This window comes from Cervus canadensis, chromosome 6 (genome assembly GCF_019320065.1).
Source record: "Cervus canadensis isolate Bull #8, Minnesota chromosome 6, ASM1932006v1, whole genome shotgun sequence".
Classification (NCBI taxonomy): domain Eukaryota; kingdom Metazoa; phylum Chordata; class Mammalia; order Artiodactyla; family Cervidae; genus Cervus; species Cervus canadensis.
In genome coordinates this window covers 4980271-5006502 of record NC_057391.1, presented here as the reverse complement: position 1 = coordinate 5006502, position 26232 = coordinate 4980271, and the positions used below count along the sequence as shown (strand labels likewise).

General features: G+C 41.2%; 1 protein-coding gene and 1 long non-coding RNA gene across 2 annotated transcripts in view; one reads left to right on the top strand and one right to left on the bottom strand.

Moving 5' to 3' along the window:
* The window catches only part of SFXN1 (sideroflexin 1), a 51829-nt gene that overhangs the window by 4492 nt on the left and 21105 nt on the right, over nucleotides 1-26232 (top strand). The window contains exons 2-3 of the mRNA XM_043470676.1: nucleotides 10552-10724; nucleotides 25864-26034. Coding sequence (XP_043326611.1) covers nucleotides 10561-10724; nucleotides 25864-26034 — 335 coding nt within the window. The 5' untranslated portion in view covers nucleotides 10552-10560. The remainder of the gene's footprint in view (nucleotides 1-10551; nucleotides 10725-25863; nucleotides 26035-26232) is intronic.
* LOC122442974 lies at nucleotides 11634-12540 on the bottom strand. Its single transcript, XR_006269860.1, has 3 exons — nucleotides 12415-12540; nucleotides 12003-12148; nucleotides 11634-11842 (listed from the first exon to the last, which is right to left on the bottom strand). It is a non-coding gene; the product is annotated as an uncharacterized LOC122442974 (long non-coding RNA).

The window sequence follows — 26232 nt, the reverse complement described above, 5'->3', positions numbered from 1 at the left end:
GTTTCCCAAACTTAGCTAGTCATAGGATGATGCTGGTTTAGTCACTAACTTATGTCTGACTCTTTGCGACCCCATGGACTGTGGCCCACCAGACTCCTCTGTCCATGAGACTTCCCAGGAAAGAATGCTGGAATGGTTTGCCATTTCCCCTTCCAGGGGATCTTCCCAACCCAGGGATCGAACCTGCATCTCCTACGAGTCATTCATATTGAAGTCATCAGTAAGGTTGATAAGTTAGTTGAAGACTTCAGCAGAGGTAGGTGATGTCCATCCGTAATAAGCTCTATATGGGAAGGGTATCTGTACGTACGTTTGGGGAAATTTAGGCTATAGTCATTAGGATGTGTTTGCTTTTCAGTCTGTTCACTGTGTATCAGGTCTCTCCAAATCCAAGGCCAAGCCAGCGGGGTGCAGAAGAGGACTTCAGTCCTTGGTGACAGACGGTGATAGTGACAGTCAAGTTGCTCAATCGTGTCCGACTCTTTGAGACCCCGTGGACTATAACCTATCAGGCTCCTCCGACCGGGGATTTTCCAGGCAAGAATACTGGAGTGGGTTGCCATTGCTTTCTCCAGGGAGTCCATACTGAATGTGCAAATTAATTTTGTTCTGGGTTTCCCTCGTAGCTCAGCCAATAAAGAATCTGCCTGCAATGCGGGAGACCCTGGTTCGATCCCTGAGTTGGGAAGATCTCCTGGAGGAGGGCATGGCAACCCACTCCAGTATTCTTGCCTGGAGAATCCCATGGTCAGAGGGGCCTGGTGGGCTACAGTCCAGGGGGTTGCGAGAGTTGGACACGACTGAGCGACTAAACCACCACCGCTGTGGCTCCACCCCTGGGCTCCCCAGGAGGCACCAGTGGTGAAGAACCCACCTGTCAATGCAGGAGGTGTGAGAGACCTGGGCTTGATCCTTGGGTGGGGAAGATCCCCTGAGGAGGGCATGGCAGCATTCTTGCCCGGAGAACCCCAGGGGCGGAGGAACCTGGTGGGCTGCAGTCCGTGGGTGGCAGAGTCCGACATGCCTGAGGTGACTCAGTATGCACACAGCGTCACCGTCATCCTCCTGGTGCCTAGCATCCTCCCAAGGGCTGTCCAGCGACATGCCTCCGTCTCCTCTGAGGAAATTCCTACCCGAGAGGCACCTGCTCTGGTGTTGTCACCATCCATTGTCATGACACACTGTGAGAACCACGTCATCAGGTGTGCTCGGGAACACTCTGGAAAAGTGTCTGATCTTTGACCAAAGTCAGCGTTGAGGGGGAGAGAGGGAGGAGCATTCAGGGGTTGTAAGTAGGGGTATGGCTGCACTCCTCATGCGTACACCAGAAACCGTAAACCTTCCCCGACCACGCCGGGGACTCCACTTCCTTTCCACGACGGGGCCCTGGGTAGGCAGCCCAAGTGTGCAGGCCGGATGACCCCTAAGCTCAGACCCCGCCAGTCGGTGGGCGCCCGTGATGCTGCAGGACCAGGTGACAAGACCCGCCAAGCCTCAGCACCGAGGCAGGTGGAAAGATACTCTACCCAGTGACCCCCACCTAGCAGTCAAGGCCATGGGGTGCTTTGCCCCCAAAGGCGGCTCCTGGGTCAGGAGCCCCCGCCTCGGCCCCCTGCACTTTGGGCAGAGGCTCAGAGCTTCTCCTGGGTCTACAGCTGGGAAGACAAGTGAGCCAGGGCCTTGTCCACCGTGGCACAGTTTTATTGTGAAATAAGAAATAAGTTTCGTTTGTTTTGTTTTCAAACTGGACTCTTACTTATAGAAACTGGTGATTTTATTTAGAGTGGGAAAAAAAGTATAAACTGTTCCTGCGCTTGAAGGTTGGTGCAAGAAAATGCTTGTTCAATTAGATCATGGGAATCCTAGTTAATAATTAAAATTTTATCTGGTTTGAGATCAGCTTGCTTTGTAAGAATGTTCATATGGCATTTCTGATTAGCCTTTATGGTTTTGAAATTGGTGGGGTCAGGGACGGGCTCTCAAGTTTAGGTGGTATGTCTTACGCCAGGACAGAGTTGTATTGAAATCCTTTTTAAATAGTTTTATTTGTTTGTTGTTACTGAAGTTTGGTTGATGTACAATGCTGTGTTAGTTTCAGGTGTATAGCAAAACTATTCGAGTATATTTATACACACACACACACACACACATACACAATAGGTCCTTGCGGTGCACCTGTTTTATATACGTGTGTGTACTCAGGTGCCTCAGCCATGTCCATCTCTTTGTGACCCCGTGGACTGTAGCCCACCAGGCTCCTCTGCCCATGGGATTCTCCAGGCAAGAACACTGGAGTGGGTTGCCATGCCCTCCTCCAGAAGATCTTCCCGACCCAGGGATCGAACCTGAGTGTCCTGCATCTCCTGCATTGCAGGCAGGTTCTTTACTGCTGAGCCACTGGGATGTATTTTATACAATGTATAGATGTTACTCACAAATTCCTGATTTATCCCTCCCCCGACCCCCACCTTTCCCCTTTAGTGACCGTAAGTTTTTTCCTAAATGAACTTATTTACAAAATCACATCCTTTTAAGTAGTAAAAAGAGTGCTGTGTTTGTAGCCTAATGCTACTTAGCATATTGCTACAAATGTAGTACCTTAAAACAACTAAACCTTATCCTAAAACAACCATGTATTAGCTTATCTTTCTGGAGGTCAGAAGCCTAGACTGGTTCTGTGTTGCCTCTGGAGGCTCCAGGGGAGACTCGGTCGCTGCTCTTGGCAGCTTGCAGAGGCCGTGCCGCTCACTGGGCCCCTGACCCTGCCTCACACCACGCTCTGCCTGTCCCTTGCCACGGCTACTTCCCTGACTCTCCTCTCCTACCTCCCTCTTTCTCCCACAAGGACCCTTGTGATCAGGCCCACCTGAATCATCCAAGGGAGTTTCCTAGTCTTAAGACCTTTGACTTGACTATACCAGCAAAGTCCCTTCGCCACATAAGGTAATAGAGTCAGAGTCTGGAGGTTGCGGGGTGGGCATCTCTGGGGGGCCATGGTTCTGCCTGCCGCAGTCTATACAGAGTGGTTGGTATGAGCTTTCGGTGTTGGGGTTTTGGCAGGCTAGGCCTGGGGTCTGATGATAAGCCTGCTTCCTCCCTTGCTGGATAGCTATGAGTGACTTCTGAGAATCTCACTTTCCTCCTCTGTGAGTTGTGCATACTATGCATAAAGCGCAGGGTTGTGGAAACTGACATAGAATATTCTTCCCCTTGCACACGTAGGGGCTTGAACTCTCGGCAGGCGTACAGCCCTGTCTCTTGTATGCAATGGAAACTCCAAAACTGTTGCGGTGCCTTTCCCTATCAGGCTCTTTCTCTTTTGCTTGTTAAAGAAGAGACTTTGTATACGCTACTATATATAAAATAAACAGCAAGATCTTACTATACAGCACAGGGAACTGTATTCAATATTATGGAAAAGAATCTGAAAAAGAATATACATACAGATACTTACATATATTGATACATATCTGAGTCAATTTGTGGTACACCAGAAACTAATGCAACATTGTAAATCAACTATACCTCAACTTAAAAAAAAAGAGACTTTGTGACGCCTCCACGGCAGTCTTCTTCTCATGGATGCTGTGGAGGCACCATAGGGTTAGCATAGCTCGGAGCGTCATGGTGTGAGTATACCTGTTTTTATTTAAGGGAAAAAAGAAGGGCCTTAAAGACCCTAGTTCTGTGTAGACATTGATTGCTATAATTTGTGGGGTGGGGGTATAGCTGAAAGAGTGATAGAGAAGAAGGAATGGGCTGGCTGACCAGCACCTGAGTGTCCAGCCCAGCTTTGGGCCTTTGCCCACTTCCTTCTGCCAGCAGCACCAGGGGCACCTCCTGGGCAGTTGTTTCCCCCTCTGTGCCTCTGTTTCCTGTATGGTGGGCACATTGAGGGCATCATTTTTAAGATCCTCTCTAGCTCTTATCCGATCAGAACATTTTTCTTTTATGAAGTACCATGCTATAAAACCGGATCATGTTTTCAATAACGTGACCTTAAGTTTGCCCCGTGTTTAACAAGTTAGAGGTTGGTTTGTCATTAAGAACGAGAATTCTCTGAAAGCTATATTAATTTTTTGTTGTTGCTGTTATATATATTAAGTGTAGGAAATAGTGACAGAATTAGACTTTACAGGGAAGAAGGATGACTTGGTACTCAATTTTATGAGAAGACATCAGTGTCAGATACCCATGGGGGAGCACAGCAGACCACCCAGGGCTGTGAGAAGACTTGGCGGAGCAGAGAAGGACGTGGGGCAAACAGCTCCCAGCCTCGAGCAGAGTCACAGCCCGGTGCCCGGAGAGCCGGAGGCCTAGGCTCAGAGCACCTGCGGAAACACGTGCCGGGCCTCATGCTGGACCTCCTGGATCTGAGTCTCTAGAAGGCTGATAGTGTTTGTCTTTTTCAGAAGCTCTTCAGGTGATGTCAGTGTGTTCTGTTGGTTAGGAACCACCAGTCTGTACTGGTGGCTTCGCAGGAATAATAGTGTCCCGGGGAGGGGGCATTTAACGTGTTGTGTTTTCACTCCCTGCTTGCCACCACCATTGCTTATCATTTTTAGAATTTGTCAAGATAACCATCTTTGCAGTGTCCTCACTCCCCTGATGGCCCTTTGGGAATTGTCTCCACCTCCTCACTGGCCCAGGGTGGAAACAAACAGGGGGATCTTCCTTTTGGGCAGTGGGACAACCAGTAGACTCACTTCACGTGCCTCCAGGACAGCACACTCTGCTGAGTTCCTGTCACTGCTGAGCCCGCTGTCACTCTCTCTCGGCCTCTTTTGCTGTAACTTAGTCTTTCCCGACCTCTTAACACCAGAGGCCTTGGATCCCTTCTCTTTTTACAGGCACATCCCTGTTGATCTCCTCCCATTGCATGAGTTTCCCTAGTCTCTGTGCTATAGCTCCCAGATCTGTAGACAAAACCTCACCTCTGAACTCCAGACTCATTTTCAACTGCCTCCAACTTAGAAGGCCCCTAGGCACTACAAACTTCATTCATCCAAAGCTGAACTTGCTGTTTTCTCCCTAACATCCGCTCCTCTTCCACCCAGATTACCTTAAGAGTCATGCCTTTTTATTCTGTCCCACCCCTCCATCCAAGTTATCAGGAAATCCTCTTGGCTCCGTCAACAGCATATCCAGAACACCAGCACTTCTTGACACCTCCCTGCTCCCACCTGCTCCATCAGCCCTCCTCTGCATGCCTGCAGGAGCCTCAGAGTGACCCTTCCCGCATCTGCTCTTATCACCCCACTGCATCCTCCACACAGCAGCTAGAGAGCCTTTTAAATTATAAGTCAGATCATTTTAGGGCCCTGTTTGGAACCCACCAGTGACTCCTGTTTCCCTCAGGGTAAAACGCAAAGGCCTCACAGTGGCCACATGGCACCAAACAGTCCTATTCCAACTTAAACCCTGCCCCCTGCCTCTCAGACCCCTCATCTGCTGTCTCCCTCTTGCTCTCTCCACCTCAGCTTCCTGCTGTTCTTTGAAGACATCTGCCTCTGGGTCTTTGCAGTGTCTGTTCCTTCTCCCTGGAATGCTGTGCCCCCATTGCCCGCATGCGTCGGTGCATCTCTTCTCTCTCATCTTGCTCTATTGTTATTTTCTCAATGAGGCCCACCCTGCCTGCCCTGGTTAAAAACACGGTCTGTCCTCATGGTGTTTCCTATTCTGATTTTCCCCAAAACCGCCTATGACCTTCTTATATCTTTGATACTTGGTTTACCTTCTGTTTTCATTGTCTAATTCCCCTTCTATTGCCATCATCCAACATCAGCTCCACCAGGGCAGGGATTTTTGTCTTTGTTCACTGATTTAGCCCAAGAATCTGTGACATGGATGCCCAGTCAGTGAACACTAAAGGTAGCAGCATTTTCTAGACTTTAAAGAAAGAAGAAACCTGTACCTGTAAGTCTTGTCTTGGCAAGAATTTCTTCTGTATTTAATCTGTGACCTACTGTAGTGTAGAGTATAGGAACTGTACCTTATAATGGTCCATTCAGAAATAGGAGTGAGTTTGACCACATTATTTGGTTTAATTATTATAGCATAGAAAGTATAAGTATAGAAACAAACTGTGACCTATATGCATAAGTGGAAATTCAAATTATGATCCTTAGGCAAGGCCAGTGTGAACTGTCTGTTACAGATCCATACTGGAAAAAGTACAGAAATTGGAAGTGCTTAGAAACTTTCATAAGAACATGTTAGAGTTCTATTATATTAATATCTGCTGATCCAATAACAAAAAATTGAGACTTCTTTGTGTCCAACCTTTTTCAAAATTTATTTTTAATCTAGTTTACAAAAGTATTGGTTCATGACAGGGATTGGAAATTAGAACAAACAAACCAGGTTTTTCATCACACGTAGTTCAAGAAGCACTGATCAGATGGACTCCAGGGCTGCCTCAGGAAGTTGGAGTGAAAAATAGCTTGAGACCTTCTGTACCTTTATTAGTCATCTCATAGATCTTCAGATTATTGTCTCCTATAGTGATTTTCAACTTTTTTTTTTTCCTTTTCTTCCCCCCAAGCAGTAGAACCCTATCTTTAAAAGATTGTTGCCATAAAACACAGCTGTAGAGGGCAGAGGAAAACAGACCTGCTGTGGTTGAATATGAATCCCCTCCACTCCCCTCAGTTCAGTTCAGTCATGTCCAACTCTTTTCAACCCCATGAACTGCAGCACGCCAGGCCTCCCTGTCCATCACCAACTCCCAGAGACCACCCAAATCCATGTCCATCGAGTCGGTGATGCCATCCAACCATCTCATCCTCTGTCATCCCCTTCTCCTCCTGCCTTCAATCTTTCCCAGCATCAGGGTCTTTTCCAATGAATCAGTTCTTTGCATCAGGTGACCAAAGTATTGTAGTTTCAGCTTCAGCATCAGTCCTTCCAATGAATATTCAGGACTGCTCTCCTTTAGGATGGACTGGTTGGATCTTCTTGCAGTCCAAGGGACTCTCAAGAGTCTTCTCCACCACCACAGTTCAAAAGCATCAGTTCTTCAGTGCTCAGCTCTCTTTTATAGTCCAACTCTCATGTTCATACATGACTACTGGAAACACCATAGCTTTGACTAGACGGACCTTTGTTGGGAAAGGAATGTCTCTACTTTTTAAAATGCTGTCTCAGATGATCATAGCTTTTCTTCCAAGGAGCTGGTGTCTTTTAATTTCATGACTGCAGCACCATCTGCAGTGATTTTGGAGCCCAAGAAAATAAAGCCTGTCACTGTTTCCATTGTTTCCCCAACTGTTTGCCATGAAGCAATGGGACCGGATACCATGATCTTAGTTTTCTGAATGTTGAGCTTTAAGCCAACTTTTTCACTCTCCTCTCACTTTCATCAAGAAGCTCTTTAGTTCCTCTTCACTTTCTGCCATAAGGGTGGTGTCATCTGCATATCTGAGGTTATTGATATTTCTCCCAGCAATCTTGATTCCAGCTTGTGCTTCATCTAGCTTGGCATTTCACATGATGTACTCTGCATATAAGTTAAATAAGCAGGGTGACAACATACAGCTTTGATGTACTCCTTTCTGGATTTGGAACCAGTCTGCTGTTCCGTGTCCAGTTCTAACTGTTGCTTTTTGACCTGCATACAGATTTTCCAGGAGGCAGGTGAGGTGGTCTAGTGTTTCCATCTCTTGAAGAATTTTCCACAGTTTGTTGTTATACACACAGTTAAAGGCTTTGGCATAGTCAGTTAGGCAGAAGTAGATTTTTTTTTGGAACTCTCTTGCCTTTTTGATGATCTAACGGATGTTGGCAATTTGATCTCTGGTTCCTCTGCCTTTTCTAAATCCAGCTTGAACATCTGAAAGTTCATGGTTCAAATACTGTTGAAGCCTGGCTTGGAGAATTTTGAGTATTACTTTGCTAATGTGTGAGATGAGTGCAGTTGTGCAGTAGTTTTAACATTCTTTGTCATTGCCTTTCTTTGGGATTGGAATGAAAACTGACCTTTTCCAGTCCTGTGGCCACTGCTGAGTTTTCCAAATTTGCTGGCATATTGAGTGCAGCACTCCACTCCCCTAGAGGTCACTAAAGTTCTTCAGCAGAGCCCTAAGTCCCTGCACGCAAGTCTGATACCTATTTTCCTGGGTGCGAATTGGAGTTTCTGTTTTGCTTTTTTATGTTTTGTAGATAATACATCTGATACATCTTTTTCTAGTCTTATTTGAAATTTAGACATTTCTTCATACAGTGACCCAGGTCTTTGAAGTGTATCCTCAAATCTCCGGACTTGACATGTATGACTTAGAGGTGCCCAAATTTGACATTTAGGCACTTCTTTTATCATAGCTGAACTGGCTGAAAACTAGCAGGGACAGACTTTAGTTAAACAAAGTTGTGTGTATTTCAGTGAGAGAAATAACAGTGGAGGAATTGGGGCTGTCTCAACAACAGAGGAAGAGATAGATCTTTCAGAGCATCTTGGAGGATGGTGGAATTTTGGAAGCTTAGTGAAGCAACATTATGATTGACTCAGAGCAGGGCTGGCTGTGAAGCTCTGGACCATAAAGTAGCCCCATGACCTTGTTTCCGTGGAAATGGCAAGGTTAAGAAAGATGTGGAATATTGTTTCCAGAAATTCCTTAATCTGAAACTCTCCTCCTGGGCTGGAAATCCAGGCTTCTTTTCTGTGTCAAAAGTGGGATGTTTCATTCTTCCAAGTGCTATTTCAAACAACAAAGTTTCTGAGAGTCTGTGATTATGGAGAACAAGGTTTCTTATCCACAAATGAGATAAGGAAGCGGGGTCACCCAAAAAACGGAGTCATTTTGACACCTTTTAGCTGCATTATGAGTTTCAGACAAATATAAAAGGAAGTGTTCATTGCTCAGTCATGTCTGACTCTTTGCGACCCCATGGACTGTATGTAGCCCACCAGGCTCCTCTGTTCATGAGATTCCAGAATGGAATTGCCATTCCCTTCTCCAGGGGACCTTCCCAGCCCAGGGATCGAGCCTGGGTCTCCCACGTTGCAGGCAGATTCTTTACTGTCTGAGCCACCGGGGAAGCCCCTGGGAGAAATACAGTTTCCCGTTAACTTCACAGCTGACTTTATCTGTTTGTCATCTCAGCCTGTTTTATGAATAATAGGGATAATTTTTTACTTTCTCACTCTCACTGACCCACTATTTCATATACACTAAATTCCTCACATCTGTGGGCCTAACATGCTTGATTTTGATCCAGTGGGCCATGATACATGTTAATTTGAGATTCTGATAAAGTTTGAGTGACAGGCACTGACATCTTAAAACACCTATGATCTAGTGAAGCACTGAAAAATAACTTAATGAAGAATGACCTGGAAAAGAAAGCTACTAGAAGAACCAATATTAGAAATGTAAGAAGAGACCAGTGTGAGAAAGCAGTGGTTCAAAGCCATAATAGTGACCAAATCCTTCGACCTTCTAAGATCGTATAGAGAGATATAGTTTAAGGAAGTCACTAGCTATGAGGGAAAAAATTAGTAGACAATGATACAGCATTACTTCTCGTAGTGAAAAACTGAAAATAACATTAACTTTGAAGGTGTTGCTAAATACCCCAAATGAACATTTAGTGCCATAGGGAGTGCTTATGAAATAAATGCAAGAAACAGGATATTAAAATACCAGATATGAGATCAACTTTGTTATTTGGTTTAATTAGATGATAATATGTATAGAAAATATCTGCAAGGAAATATACAAAGAGAGCAACAACAGTTATTTCAGAATGGCTAAATTATAGTAGATTTTGTTTCTTTATTCTTTATTTTCTACCATAAGCTTATATTATTCAAAATAGTACAATAAGCATGTATTATAACAATACAGAGCAGTTCTAACAATAAACATATATTACTCAGAGAAAGAAATTAGTTACTTTAGAAAAAAGTAAGGGTCCTTAGCCAGAAAATAAGTATTTTATAAGGAAAATTATATGCTCCTAAGTTATTACTATTCATGGGGTTGTCAAAATGTGTTTTCCCCCTTATGACCCTGTTAGATTGAAGAACATGATTTTTCATTTTTGGTTGGTGGTTTTTACACTGAATAAGGCTGAATGAATCTGAATCTTTTTTTAATTGCAGAATTTTCAGCATGTAACCCTTTTTTGCATAATTAGTCACTTCTACTTGTAGGAATAACAGATTTAGTAAACCATAACGCAGCAGTAGTTTGACGTTGGTTCTTTCACCCAGAAAAAGGATTTCAAACTTCAGTGCCTATTATTCTTGATGTTATTTCTAACTTTTCATATTTTAATTTCTTTCTAAAGGATAGGTTTTCAAAAGTAAGGGATGATGAAATACTATGTCCTTTTAAAAAGAACTGTGTGGGAAATTATTGAAATTTGGTTAGGATCAACTGATATTTGCAAACAAATTTAGCTTTGGACTTAAATTGTCTCTCTGCCATTTATTACAAAGTTATTTTCAAAAACTGAAGTGTCTGTAACTCTTTAGTGTGATTACAAAGTTTCCAAATATATGGTAACATTGTAAATCTTAAATCAGCTTGTCTTTCTGATCCTCTCCAGTCCAGGAAGATGTCTGGAGAACTTCCACCAAACATTAACATCAAGGAACCTCGATGGGATCAAAGCACTTTCATTGGACGAGCCAAGCATTTCTTCACTGTAACTGATCCCAGGAACATTCTGTTAACCAACGAACAACTGGAGGCGGCGAGGAAAGTAGTCCATGATTACAGGTAACATTAGTGGTGTGCGTTTTGACTTAATGTGTTAACAGATCGTGCTGGTGGCCTCTTGTCTTAAACCCTCCCTTAGTGAGTTTTCAACATGTTTTTGCAATTGAATCCTTTTTATCAAAAGAAAAAAAGAAGTGAGAAATAAGAAGACAGGTTTTGTACCCCATTGCTGACCCTTAACAGAAATGTCCAAGGTTCATAATAACCTGAATATAAGACAACCATCCTCCAACTCATAAGTGCCAATCTGTGAGGCGCCCTGCCTCCCACTCTCTAATACAGCTGCCCCGGCATCCACATCCTTCTGTTTCCAGGTGGAGACCACCTCTTCCAAAACCAAGTTGTCAAGAATTAGGGTAGGTTGGTCGCTGCTTCTTAAAGCCTCAATGAGTAAACCCCACGTATAGTAGCTTAGATGGGAAGGATGCTGGTGGCATGGTGTGTAGGTTTGGGATGGATTTTGTCAGTTCAAAGAGCCAGGCATGAGGTAGAGAAGAGGCGTGGGCTCTGGGCAATAGTCACAACTTTCGTTTATTTTTAAAATTTTAATACAGTTTTAAAAGGCTGTACTCAGTTTACAGTTGTTAACAAAATATTGCAGTTATATAATAAAATATTGCTACATTTTGAATATTGCTATGTTTTGAGCCTTATACCCAGTAGTTTATACCTCCCAGTCTTCCACCTGTATATTGCCCCTCCACAACTTATAACCTCTAGTTTGTTCTCTGCATCTGTGTGCCTGATTCTTTTTTGTTATATTCACTAGTTTGTTGTATTTTTTAGATTCCACATATAAGCAATAATACACAGTGTTTGTCTTTCTCTGTCTGCCATATTTCACTTAGTTAGCATAATGCCCTCCAATTCTATCCATGTTGCTGCAAATGGCAAAGTTTCATTCTTTTTTATGGTGAGTGGCATTCTGCCACATCTTCTTTATCCACTCATCTGTTGATGGACATGAAGCTTTCTTGATAAACGACCATATAAGAAATATTAATATTTGAAGTTTCGTGGACCACAAAGGGTTTCCATCTTATTCTGCATGCTCTGTCTATTCTTGCTAATTTCTTGGCTGTTTGCTTCTTGGTTGGTTGGTTGGTTGTTTTACAATCCTTTAAAAAACAATAGAAAAACCACTCTTAGCTAGCTAGCCATATAGGCCACAGACAGTAATGCTGACTCCTGCTCTCAGGGAAAGTTAGAAGCTGAGAATTGGATGAGTGGGAGCTAGGAGCCTAAATGTGCCATAAATAATGCATGCAGGGTACATACTTGGCTGTCATGTGGGTAGTCGGGGAAGCCAAGGGCAGTCTATAAACTGTCGCCGAGCACTGAGTCTGGTCAGGTCCTCGCATGCGCAGGCTTGCAGAAGGAGGGCTCCCTGGGCAGAGAACGTCTTGGAGCCCTGTGAGCAAGTCCTGAGAGAAGAGGCGGCGAAAGAGAGCAGAAATGTTATTTTGGGAATTCTGACAAGTAAAATGTTCCATGATTCTGGAACAAAAGCCAAGAAAAGAAGAGAGGAAGAGAGGTAAAGACAGCTAGAGGAGTTGAAATGAAGCCATAAAGGAGATTGCAAAGCCCCTAAAAAAGAGCAAAATTAAAATCTTCACTGGAGCCAGTGGTGGAGAACTCAGGATGGCAGTGGTACCGAGAAAAAGTGAAAACAGAGATGCTGGGGATAAACCTGAGTCGCTCTCCAAGGGTGAGAATCCACGGTCAGTATACTTTCTAAGCGAAGGGCCAGATGGTAAACATTTTCACTTTTCGAGCTTTACGGTCTTATTCTTCTGTGTTGTTTTGCATGTTCACCACCCTCTAAAAATGGAAAAACCATTGTTAGCTTATCAGCCATTTAAAAACAGGATGTGACTTGTCAACTTCTGACCCAGGTGAAAAAGTGAGTGTGAAAAGGATTATATTTCAGGGGAATAGAGGATGGTGCGTGAAGACATAATTCACTGATGCTTCTCAAGGAGAAATTAGAAAAATGTGAAGAAAGTGATATTAACTGAATAAAGAATTTTCCTCTAGTGAGGAAAAATATCTAGAAATTAAACTCACCCAGTTGCAGGCAGAGACCTCCACAAAATGGAAATTTTTTTCCTTTTCTTTTTCTACAAAGAAACTTTTAAAAATTTTATAAGCAGCCAGAACAGGAAAAAAAGTTATTTAAAAAAAGAACAAATGACAGAGGAATCAACCTTTTCATCTATGCATTGAGCTCGTGAGGACAGCAAAAAATGTGTGCTGAGTTTCCTGGAGAAAGCATGTAACCAAGGAATTCTATACCAGAGAGTCTGTTTAGAGAGGCAACAGAAAAATATACAACATCAAAAATAAACTCCTAGGGACTTCCAAGGCTGTTCAGTGATTAAGACTTCATCCTCCAATTCAAGAGGTGCCTATTCGATCCCTGGTCTGGGAACTAAGATCATGCCTCACAGTCAAAAAGTCAGAAGATAAAACCGAATCAGTATTGTAACAAATTTGATCAAGACTTTAAAAAATGGTCCACATCAAAAAAAAAAAAAGCCTTAAAAAAAAATTTAAAAATAGACTCTTCATCAATCCTTCTTGTGAGGTCAGGAAATAAAGCAAAATTGAGTTCAAGAATAAGAAATCTATGGTATGCAGTGTTTCTGCAAACAATTCAAAATGGAATTACCATATATCCAGCCATACTGCTTCTGGGCACATATCCAAAAGAATAGGCAGCAGGGTCTTAAACAGACATTTGCATACTGGTGTTTATAGTAGCATTACCACAGCAGCCAAAGGTAGAAGCAATACAAGTGTCCACGGAAGGATGAATGAAAAAATGAAACAGTATATTCACACAATAGAATACTATTAGGCCTTGAAAACAAAGGGAATCCTAATACATGCTCAGTTCAGTTCAGTTCAGTTCAGTTCAGTAGCTCTTTGCAACCCCATGGACTGCAGCATGCCAGGCCTCCCTGTCCATCACCAACTCCTAGAGTTTGCTCAAACTCATGTCCATTGAGTTGGTGATGCCATCCAACCATCTCATCCTCTGTCGTCTCCTTCTCCTCCCGCCTTCAATCTTTCCCAGCATCAGGGTCTTTTCCAGTGAGTCAGTTCTTCGCATCAGGTGACCAAAGTATTGGGGTTTCATCTTCAGCATCAGTCCTTCCAGTGAATATTCAGGACTGATTTCCTTTAGGATGGGCTGGGTGGATCTCCTTGCAGTCCAAGGGACTCTCAAGAGTCTTCTCTAACACCACAGTTCAAAAGCATAAATTTTTCGGAGCTCAGCTTTACTTATAGTCCAACTCTCACATGCATACATGACTACTTGAAAAAATATAGCTTTGACTAGATGGACCTTTGTTGGCAACATAATGTCTCTGCTTTTTAATATGCTGTCTAGGTTGGTCATAACTTTTCTTCCAAGGAGAAAGCGTCTTTTAATTTCATGACTGCAGTCACCATCTGCAGTGATTTTGGAGCCTAAAAAAATAAAGTCTGTCACCTTTTCCACTGTTTCTCCATCTGTTTGGCATGATGTGATGGGACCAGATGCCATGATCTTAGTTTTCTGAATGTTGAGTTTTAAGCCAACTTTTCCACTCTCCTCTTTCACTTTCATCAAGAGTCTCTTTAGTTCTTCACTTTCTGCCATAAGGGTGGTGTCATCTGCCTATCTGAGGTTATTGATATTTCTCCCAGCAATCTTGATTCCAGTTTGTGCTTCATCCAGCCTGATGTTTCTCATGATGTACTCTGCATATAAGTTAAATAAGCAGGGTGACAATATACAGCCTTGACGTACTCCTTTTCCTATTTGGAACCAGTCTGCTGTTCCATGTCCAGATCTAACTGTTGCTTCCTGACCTGCATACAGGTTTCTCAATAGGCAGGTCAGGTGGTCTGGTATTCCTATCTCTTGAAGAATTTCCCACAGTTTTTTGTGGTCCACACAGTCAAAGGCTTTGGTGTAGTCCATAAAGCAGAAATAGATGTTTTTCTGGAACTCTCTTGCTTTTTTGATGATCTAACAGCTGTTGGCAGTTTGATCTCTGGTTCCTCTGCCTTTTCTAAATCCAGCTTGAATATCTGGAAGTTCATGGTTCACATATTGCTGAAGCCTGGTTTGGAGAATTTTGAGCATTACTTTGCTATCATGTGAGATGAGTGCAACTGTGCAGTAGTTTGAGCATTCTTTGGCATTGCCTTTCTTTGGGATTGGAATGAAAACTGACCTTTTCCAATTCCATGGCCACTGCTGAGTTTTCCAAATGTAACACAGGCTACAACATAGATAAACCTTGAAGGCACTGCTCAATGAGATAAAGGGATAAATTGTTGCATAGTTCCACTTAACGAGGTCCCTAAAGTAGCAAATACATAGAAACAGAAAGTAGGATGGTGATGGCCAGGGTCTAGGGAAGGGGAGGATCGGGAGTTATTTAATGAATACAGTCTCAGTTGGGGACAATGAGAAAACTCTGATGATTGATGATGGCGAGAGTTGGACGATAACATGAATATGCTTAGTGTGCTAAAACTATACTCTTAAAAATGGTTAAGATGGTAAATTTTATGTTATGTATATTTTATTACAGTAAAAAAAAAAGTAAGGAAGCTATAATATAGACTAGTGATGGATGCTGAAATAGTTAAAATAGAAATGGTTGTTGCATTTCTAGTTATAAGGGCTTCCCTTGTGGCTCAGCTGGTAAAGAATCCACCTGCAATGCGGGAGACCTGGGTTTGATCCCTGGGTTGGAAAGATCCCCTGGAGAAGGGATAGGCCACCCACTCCAGTATTCTGGCCTGGAGAATTCCATGGACTGTATAGTCCATTGGGTCGCAGAGTTGGACACGACTGAGCGACTTTCACTTTCACTTTCTAGTTATAAAGCATTGTAAAGGCAAAGAGAAATTTTAAATGTTTTGTAAAAAAAAAAAGTATCTACCTGAATCTAAAGCTCTAGATTGTAGTATCAAGAAAAAAAAAAAAAAAGACTAGGAATTAAAAGTATACCAAATATTTATCTTAAATAGGTGTGTGCTCAGTTGCTCAGCCGTGTCCGACTCTTTGTGACCCCCTGGACTGTAGCCCACCAGGCTCCTCTGTCCTTGGGATTTCCCAGGCAAGAATACTGCAGTGTGTGGCCAGTATTCCAGGGGATCTTCTCCAGGGGATCTTCACAACCCAGAAATCAAACTCGGATCTCCTGCATTGGCAGGCAGATTCTTTACCACCAAGCCTCCTGGGAAGCCCATTTTAAATAGGAGGTGGTCTCAAAAATATGTATGATTTGGCGCTTCACCATATTAGAGAAATGCACCGTATTGTAGAATGGTTTCAAGAATCTTAATGGTAAGGTCAAGTTAAGTCTTAGTATGTGTTGGGCTTCCCTGGTGGTCAGACAGTAAAGCATCTGCCTGCAGTACGGGAGACCTGGCTTCGATCCCTGGGTTCAACAGATCCCCTAGAGGAGGGCCTGGGCAACCCCCTCCAGTATTCTTTCCTGGAGAATCCCCATGGACAGAAGAGCCTGGCGGGCTACAGTCCACGGGGTTGCAAAGAGTCAGACAGGACTGAGCGACTAAGCACAGCATAGCATGTCTTCTAAAATCCCAAAGTCATAAAAACAGACTGTGTAATAAGTGTAACAAAGATAAAACCAAAAACCTGACATTGAAGTTTTTTAAATAACATCAAATAAGATAAAAGAGACCAGAGAGTCCAGTAACAACAGTACACGTAAAAAAGGGTCAAAATCCTCTACTAAAATCAAAGACTTTAAAATAGAGTAAAAGTTACCTAAAAAGCTCACCAGTGATGTGGCATCCCAGTAGGAATGCAGGAGGGTTTCCAGCCACATGACTCATCTCTGTATGAGGTCATCGCAAAGGGAGAAATAGGGTGTCTTTCTCCAAGAACCGCTGAACACTGCACTTTCTCTTCATATAAACCCTTAAAGTCTGTGTCATAAATTGCCTAGGCCTGCTCCACTGGGGATTAGGAGTAATGCTGCTTTAATCATGTCTGCTTTTATATGTATTATATGTAATGTTATATATAAGACATATATATTCATTTGTAAAACCAATTGTTGAATTAATGACTAAGAAATACCCCAGAGTTCTACTTCTTCCACCAAGAGACAAATTATCTGACCTTTCAGGGGAGGATATCTCAAAGGGTTAGTTGGCATCAAAGAAGAATCATGTATAGTGTGGCTTCAGAAAGTATGAATACTAATAACCTGTAGTCTTTGAGAGATTCCAGCAATGCCACTTTAACGTAAACCCAACAGAAGGTAATAAAAATGGCTAACATTACAAAGCAAGACAAAGGTAACTGCAAAGAAAAAGGAAGTTGTATGAAAATCAGACAAAATTCAATTCAGGGAAAATAGATCAGAAAAAAATGGATATTGAGAAAATGAATATATTCGGTATTCATGAAACAGCTAATGTTGCATCAAATACACAAAGAAAAGACTGTTAGAAATACAGACAGAACTTGATTAAACACAATCATCTAATCACATCAGAATTGTTCAATACTTTCCCTTAATTGTATGAAAAGAAAAACCAAGAGTAAAATCACAAAGTAAAAATAATGAGAAAATTAATATAAAAACTTAGGGGATTGTGCCAAAATTGTACTGTGAAGGGAAGTTTCTAGTTTTACATGTCCCTCTGATTAAACATTAAAGGCTGATGACAAATGAACTGAGACTTCAGCTTAAGAAATTAAAGAGCAACTCAAAATAATAAGAAAATAGCAATACCACATAGCACATGCTGTGGGCTGATACTGCCTGAAGCACTTTACATGCATTCATTTAAGCATCACAGCAAAAGTAAATGCTAGTCATGTGCCCATTTTTCGGATGAAAGAATTAAGGCAGGAAAGTTTAACTGGCTCTGAGTCCTGCCACTGTTAAGTGACAGAGCCAGCATAGGGACCCAGACAGTCTGACTCCAGAGTACATTTTGTTAACTACTCCATAGACTGCTTTTCAGGGAAAACAGAGGGAAGTTCATATTTGTTTAAAGCCAGGAATTAATAGAAAAATAAATGTAAAGACTAGTTCTTTGATAAGCCTAGAGAAAGATAAGTCTCTAGTACATCTGCTGCTGCTAAGTCACTTCAGTCTTGTCCACTCTGTGCAACCCCATAGACGGCCACCCACCAGGCTCCCCCGCCCCTGGGATTCTCCAGGCAAGAACACTGGAGTGGGTTGGCATTTCCTTTTCCAATGCATGAAAGTGAAAAGTGAAAGTGGAGTTGCTCCGACTCTTAGCGACCCCATGGACTGCAGCCTACCAGGCTCCTCCATCCATGGGATTTTGCAGGCAAGAGTAGTGGAGTGGGGTGCCATTGCCTTCTCCGCTAGCACATCTAATCAATATAAAATAAATACATAAAATTCAAACTATATAACAAGAGGATAAGAAAGTTTCCTGTGGGGAATATAAATATAAAAATAAAGCCTACTATTTAGCTGTTTGCTATAAATTTCAGAAATCTTAGTAAAATATCTAACCTTCTATGAATATACAAATTACCAAAATTGACTCAGTGCAAAAGAAGGCAAGGAAAGAGAAAAAAGGAATAAGGAAGAAATGAGATGAATAAAAAATAAAGAGAAAAATGGAATAAATAAATATAAAACTTTCCCACTAAAATCTCTCAGACTAGTTAGCATCGCAGGTGAAAGAAATTTCTTCATAGGAAGAAACAATACCAATTCCATCACAAACTTTCCCAGAAAATAGAAGAGGGGGAAAGTCTTCCTCATCCATTTTATGACTCTACTGGCAGCAAAGCCAAAGGGATTGCAAGAAAAAAATTACAGACCAATATCCCTCATTAACATAGACACAAAAATCTTCAACAAAGTTAACAGCTTAAAGCTAGTCATATATAAAAAGGATAATACCCAAAATAAGCAGAACCCAAATGTGGTTTATTACAACAATGTAATTTCATTTTAACATTTGGAAATTACTGTATTAGTAGACTATGACAGAAAAACACATGGTCATCTCAATAGATGCAGAAAAAGCAGACAGAAGAATCCAACGTCAATTTACTATAAAACTCTCAGCAAACTAGGCATAGAAGGAATAAAATATATCTAAGAAAACCCTAAAACAGACACCGAATTTAATGATGAAAGAATGAAAACTTTTCCCCTGAGATCAAGAACAAAGCCAAGATTTCAACAGTCACTACTTTCATTTAGCATTGTGCTGAGTAGCTAGTAGTCCAATAAGGAAAAATAGCAACATAAAAGATGTATGGATAGGAGAGGAACTAAAACTGTCTTCATTCACAGAAAGCATGATCATCTGTGTAGGAAAAATCTACCAAAAATGCAAATAGGGTGTGCTTAGCCCAATCATGAGATATAAGATCAATATACAGAAATCAATTGAGTTTATATATACTAACAATTAATAACTGGAAATAGAAATTTTAAAAGTAGTATTTTCAGTAGCAACAAAAATATTACATGCCTGATTTCAAGATTTACTATCAAGCTCAAGTAGTCAAAACAGCATAACATTGGCATAAAGATAGGTATATAGGTCAGTGGAACAGAATAGAGGATCCCAAAATAGGGTTCTCAAGATAATTTGGTGGAGAAAGAATATTCTGTTTGATGAGTGGGTCTGGAAAAATGGATTTTCATATTAAAAAAAGCATTAATCCTTAAACAAAACCATAAACATAACTTGAAATGAATAATAAACCTAAATATACAAAACTATAAAACTTCTAGAAGAAAGCAAGATAAAATCTGTATGACTTTGGGATAGGCAAAGATTTCTTAGGCTGTAAGCATGAAGAATAAGGGAAAAGTTTATCTCTACACTTCAGAAGACACTGTTTAGAAAACAAAAATGCAGTTCACAAACTGGAAGAAAATGTTTGCAAAACTTATAGCTCATAAGGGACTTACATCAAGAAGAGATAAAGAATTCTTTTAAACCCAGTTTTTTAAAATGGGTCCAAAGATTTGAGTAGACTGCTGACACTCAACCAAAGAAAATATGGAAATATCAAGCAAGTATATAGAAATATGCCGAGCATCATTAGTTGTTAGAGAAATGCAATTTAAAACCACAATGAGGTATCATCTCACACCTGTCAGAATCAAAAAGACAACAAATAACAACTTTCTGTGAGGATGTAGAGAAAAGGGAGCCCTCATGTCCTGTTGGTGAGAATGGATAGAATGGAGATTCCTTTAAAAATTAAAACTATTAGATGGTGCAAACATAATTGCCGTTTCGGATCGTGAATTTTAAATCATTATAACTAGGCTCAAACACATCTTTATTAATCAAAATAGAAACCATTATAATCAACACATTTTTGCCAATGAGAAATAAGTTTTGTTTATTCCTGTAGCATAAAAATCCATGCTTCAGGATTCAACAAACTCTTGGAAAGCATTTTCCAAGCCTCCTGCTGGTTGTGGAAGCATTTTCCCTGCAAAAAGTGATTCAGATGCTTGAAGAAGTGGTAGTCGGCTGGTGAGAGGTCAGGTGAACGTGGTGGATGAGGCAAAACCTCGTAGCCCAACTCATTCACCTCTTGAGGTGTTCAGTGTGCAAAGTGTGGTCAGGCGTCGTCATGGAGAAGATCGGGGGCCATCCTGTTGACCAGTGCCGGCTGCAGGTGACAGTTTTCGGTGCATCTCATCAATTTGCTGAGCACACTTCTCAGATGGAATGGTTTTGCCGGGATTCAGAAAGATGTGGTGGATCAGGCCAGCAGCAGACCACCAAACAGTGACCATGACCCTCTGTTTGGGTGCAAGTTGGGCTTTGGGAAGTGCTTTGGAGCCTCTTCTCAGTCCAGCCACTGAGCGGGCCATTGCTGGTTGTCATATAAAATCCACTTGTCGTCACACATCACAATCTGGTTGAGAAACAGTTCATTGTTGTTGTGTAGAATAAGAGAAGACAACGCTTCAAAACGACAATTTTTTGATCTGCGGTCAGCTTGCGAGGCACCCACTTACCGAGCTCTTTCACCTTTCTGGTTTGTTTCAAATGCCAAACGACCGTAGAAAGGTCAGTGTGGAGTTCTTCAGCAACTTCTCGTGTAGTGTAAGAGCATCAGTTTCGATGGTTGCTCTCAATGGTCCTTGTCAACTTCCGATGGCTGGTCGCTGGGCTCCTCATCTTCAAGGATCTTGTCTCCTTTGCAAAATTTCTTGAAGCACCACTGCGCTGTATGTTCATTAGCAGTTCCTGGGCCGAATGAGTTCTTAATGTTGCAAATTGCCTCTGCTGCTTTACAACCCATTTTGAACTTGAATATCACTCAGATTTGCCTTTTGTTTAACATCATTTCCTAGTCTAAAAAAAATACAAAATATATAGCAGGTAATAAGGCATTTCACAACAAACTGTGGAAATTTCTTAAAGAGATGGAAATACCAGACCTCCTAACCTGCCTCCTGAGAAATCTGTATGCAGGTCAAGAAGCAATAGTGAGAACTGGACATGGAACAACAGACTGGTTCCAGATCCGAAAAGAAGGACGTCAAAGCTGTTTATTGTCACCCTGCATATTTAACTTATATGCAGACTACATCATGCGAAATGCCAGACTGCATGAAGCACAAGCTGGAATCAAGATTGCTGGGAGAAATATCAATAACCTCAGATATCCAGATATCCACCCTTATGGCAGAAAGCAAAGAAGAACTAAAGAGACTCTTGACGAAAGTAAAAGAGGAGAGTGAAAAATTTGGCTTAAAACTCAACATTCAGAAAACTAAGATCATGGCATCTGGTCCCATCACTTTATGGCAAATGAATGGGGAAACAGTGGAAATTGTGAGAAACTTCATTTTCTTGGGCTCCGAAATCACTGCAGATGGTCACTGCAGCCTTGAAATTAAAAGATACTTGGTCCTTGGAAGAAAAGCTATGACCAACCTAGACAGCATATTAAAAAGCAGAGACATTACTTTGCCAACAAAGGTCTGCCTAGTCAAAGCTATGATTTTTCTAATAGTCATGTATAGATGTGAGAGTTGGACCATAAAGAAAGCTGAGCACTGAAGAATTGATGCTTTTGAACTGTGGTGTTGGAGAAGACTCTTAAGAGTCCGTTGGACTATAAGGAGATCCAACTAGTCAGTCCTAGAGGAAATCAGTCCTGAATATTCATTGGAAGGACTGATGTTGAAGCTGAAGCTTCAATACTTTGGCCACGTGATGCGAAGAACTGACTCATTTGAAAAGACCCTGATGCTGGGAAAGATTGAAGGTGGGAGGATGAATTGGTTGTATGGCATCACTGACTCGATGGACCTGAGTTTGAGTAAACTCCAGGAGTTGGTGATGGACAGGGGAGCCTGGCATGCTGCAGTCCATGGGTTCATAAAGAGTCGGACACAACTGAGCCACTGAACTGAACTGAATAAGTCATAGCAAAAAACAGTAAAGCAAGGAATGCATATTAAAATGATGTATAACATAACCACATTTATTTAAGAATGTTTTACAGTATCAAATGGCAAAATTCAGCAATGCAAAACCATAATTACTTTTGCACCAACCCAATACATACAGTCCATCAGCTCCACTCCTGGGTATTCAAAAAAAGATATATGTACACCTATGTTTATTGCAGCATTGTTTACAATAGCCAAGATATGGAAGCAATCTAAGTACCAATCAATAGATGAATGGATAAGAAGTTGTGATAAATAAAGATATGTAAAAAATGTATTATATTACTCAGCCATAAAAAAATAAAAAAGAATGAAATCTTGTCATTTCTGAGAACACAGCTGGACTTGGGTGTGTTATGCTAAATGAAACAAGTCAGAGAAAGACAAATACTGTATGATTTTACTTGTATGTGGAATCTAAAAAATGAAACAAATGAACAAACATAACAAAACAAAAGCAAGCTCACAGATATAGAGAACAGACAGGTGGTTGTCACAGGAGAGGAGGTTGTGGAGAGGAGAGAAATAGGTGAAGGGGATTAACTCCCAGTTGGTACAAACTCCCAATTACTGAATCGTTGTCGTTGTTCAGTCGCTTAGTAGTGTCCAATTCTTCATGACCCTAAGGACTGCAGCACACTAGTCTTCCCTGTCCTTCACCACCTCCCAGAGCTTGCTCAAACTCTTGTCCATTGAGCTGGTGAGGCCATCCAACCATCTCATCCTCTGTTGCCTCCTCCTTCTCCTGCCCTCAATCTTTCCCAGCATCAGGGTCTTTTTAATTACAAAAGAAATGAGTCACAGGTATGAAATGTACATTGTGGGGATATATCAAGAATCATAATTTTAATATCTTTGTAAGGTGGCAAATGGCAGCTAGACTTACAATTTTGAAATGTACAGAAGCACTGAATCACTGTGGTGTGTACCAGGAGCCCACGCAGTGTTGTAGGTCAGTTATCCTGCAAAAACAAACTCATAGAAAAAGAGCTCAGGTTTTTGGTTACCAGAGGCAGGGGGTAAAGGAGAGGAAGTGGATAAAAGCAGTCAAAAGGTACAAACTTCCAGTTACAAGATAAGTACTTGAGATGTGATAAATGATAAATGAACACTTCTATACATTATATATGAAAATTGTTAAGAGAGTACATTCTGAGTTCTCATCATAAGGAACAATATCTTTTTCTGTTCCTTTAGTTTTGTATCCGTATGATATGAATGTTCACTAAACTGTTATGCTGATCATTTCATGATGTATGTAAGTCAAGTCATTATTTTGAACATCTTAAACTTATACGGTGCTGTATGTTACCTATATCTCAACAAAACTGAAAGGAAAAAAGGGTATATACTGGAAAGTCTAAAGTAAAAGACAAAAACAACAAATACCACTTTATGCCTATTGACATTGACATTCACAAGTCGCTCAGTCGCGTCCGACTCCTTGTGACCCTATGGCCTGTAGCCCGCCAGGCTCCTCCATCCGTGGGATTCTCCAGGCAAGAACACTGGAGTGGGTTGCCATTTCCTTCTCCTGGGGATCTTCCTGACCCAGGGATCGAACCCAGGTCTCCCACATTGTAGGCAGACGCTTTACCATCTGAGCCACAAGGGAATCCCCTTTATGCCTATAAGAATGGCTAGAAAGAGAATTGATAAATGTGAGGTAAGTGCAAGACCGCTGGGCATCGTCATTAAAAGAAGTCCTTTGAATAACTGGAGGAATATGTGGTAGGCCTGGATATGGTACAGAGGTTTCACATGTCTCCAGATTAATACAGTTTTGGTCAAAATACAATTGTGATCACCTATAAAATTAAAATAATAGTGGAGGTACTTTCAAAAAAGCAGATGAGTAACGGAGTGAAGGACCTTGGTCTACAAGATACTAAGTGGACTGTCGTACAGTGGCAAGTAACGCATCATAAATCAACTATATTCCAATAAAAAATTAATTTAAAAAATAAATCATCGATTAAAATAGTGGCTCCGACACCATCAGATGAGGGGATTACTGTGGAAAGTCCAGAAAGCAAGCCTAACGTTCATAAAAGCTCAAGTGATGATAAAGAGAACATTGAAATCCTTGTATTGGAATGGAGGACCAGCCAACTGGAAACAGAAGTTAAGCACTTCCTCATATTTGTATCTTAAGGTGAATCCCAAACAGATAAGTGACAAAAAAAAGACTATCAGGAAAATGCAAGAAGTGTCTGTGAGCATACCTGTGATCCTAAAACGGGTCACACCTTTCCAGGCAGAGCCTTCTTCTGTTCCTCTGCTGTGCTGTGCTTGGTCGCTCGGTCGCGTCCAACTCTTTGCAACCCCATGACCTGAATGCATAATAATAAAAATTTTCATGACAGCAGATAACCTAACTAGACAAAATTATCCACATTGTATAAAGGGTACAACAGGTTACCTAGATAATAATGATGGTACCGCTGCTGAGGATAAGAAGAGGGACCTACTCAAGTAGAGAAAAAGGATAAAATATGTACAGTCTTAATATTCCACATAGTTTTCATCTCAGAGAATATACTCATTTCTTTCTAAATAATCTCGGATGTGGGAAAAGTTTTATTTATAAGGATGTTTACTTCCTCATCCTTTACCAGTGGAGAAGGTTAAATGCAGTTACAATGTCCTACAGCGGGGATTAGGATGATTTCTATGACTGCCTTAACACATTACCACAAACTGAGTGACTTAAAACAGTGGAAATGTATGGTCTGAAATCAAGGTGTTGGCAGGCCCGTTCCCTCTGACAGCCCTAGGGCAGGCCCTTCTTTATCTCTTCCAGCGTCTGGAAGCCCTAGGCTTGTAGCCGTGCCACCCAAATCTCTGTCTCCCTCATCACACACCCTTCTTTATGTGGCTGCGCTTGGTCTTACAATGACATCGGCCATTGAACTTGCCCCCACTTCCCCGCAATCCAGCATGACCTCATCTTAACTACATAAGTAACAGCCCTGTTTAGAAATAAGGTCATATTCTGAAGTTCCATGAGAATGTGAATTTTTTGGGGGGAAAGTATTCGACCCAGTATAGATGATATAGAAGAATATATAAAGATACAGAGAAAGGTTTACCTTCATTGATAAAAAAGGTGATAAACGCATCATGTATATAGATCTAGAAAAGCCTGAAAGGGTATTCAGTAAGCATTACCAGTGACTGAATCAGGGAAAGCTTGAACGGTTTTAGTTATGCTAATGAATTTCTGTATATTCTAAATTTCTTGCAAGGAATATGTGTTTCTTTGATAAGGAAATATAATGAACCTTTCTAGTCTAAGGTTTTCAAAATACAGGTTTAAGAATGATTTCATATTCTTGGTTGCCACAGCTTTTGTCTAATAAGGTAAAAATATCTTAGAGTTTACAGAGTTCAAAGTACATTTTAAAAATGTTGTTTAAAACAAAGAATATTTCAACGTTGAATAGTTCCCTATTATACAACAAATTTGTGTTTTTCCAAATTATAGATAATTTGAATTTGTGGGTTTAAAATGCTTATTTTAAGTGTATACTGTCCTTTGTGTTATTGGAATTTCCCTGACTCTATGAAATAGTTTGATTTTTCCCTCTATCTAGACACAGATGTTCTAGGTCTGCTGAGATACTTGGAATGAACAATTGCTATGTTGTTTGTTGCTGTTTTCCTAGGCAAGGAATTGTTCCTTCAGGTCTCACAGAAAATGAATTATGGAGAGCAAAGTACGTCTATGATTCAGCTTTTCATCCTGACACTGGTGAAAAGATGATTTTAATAGGAAGAATGTCAGCTCAAGTTCCAATGAACATGACCATCACAGGTTGTATGATGACATTTTATAGGTAAGTTCTGGCAATGTAACAACAGTTTGTTTTCTATTCCAGGAGCTTAAAGCACATTTTTGTACTTGAATGATTTTATTGAAATAAATGTCATTTCATGTGGCGTTTCATTGTGTATAAAAGTTACAATCCTAGGAGGTTGTTTTACCTTTTCCTTCTGTTGAATAGAACTCTCCTTGTTGCCCAAAAGGAGGTCGA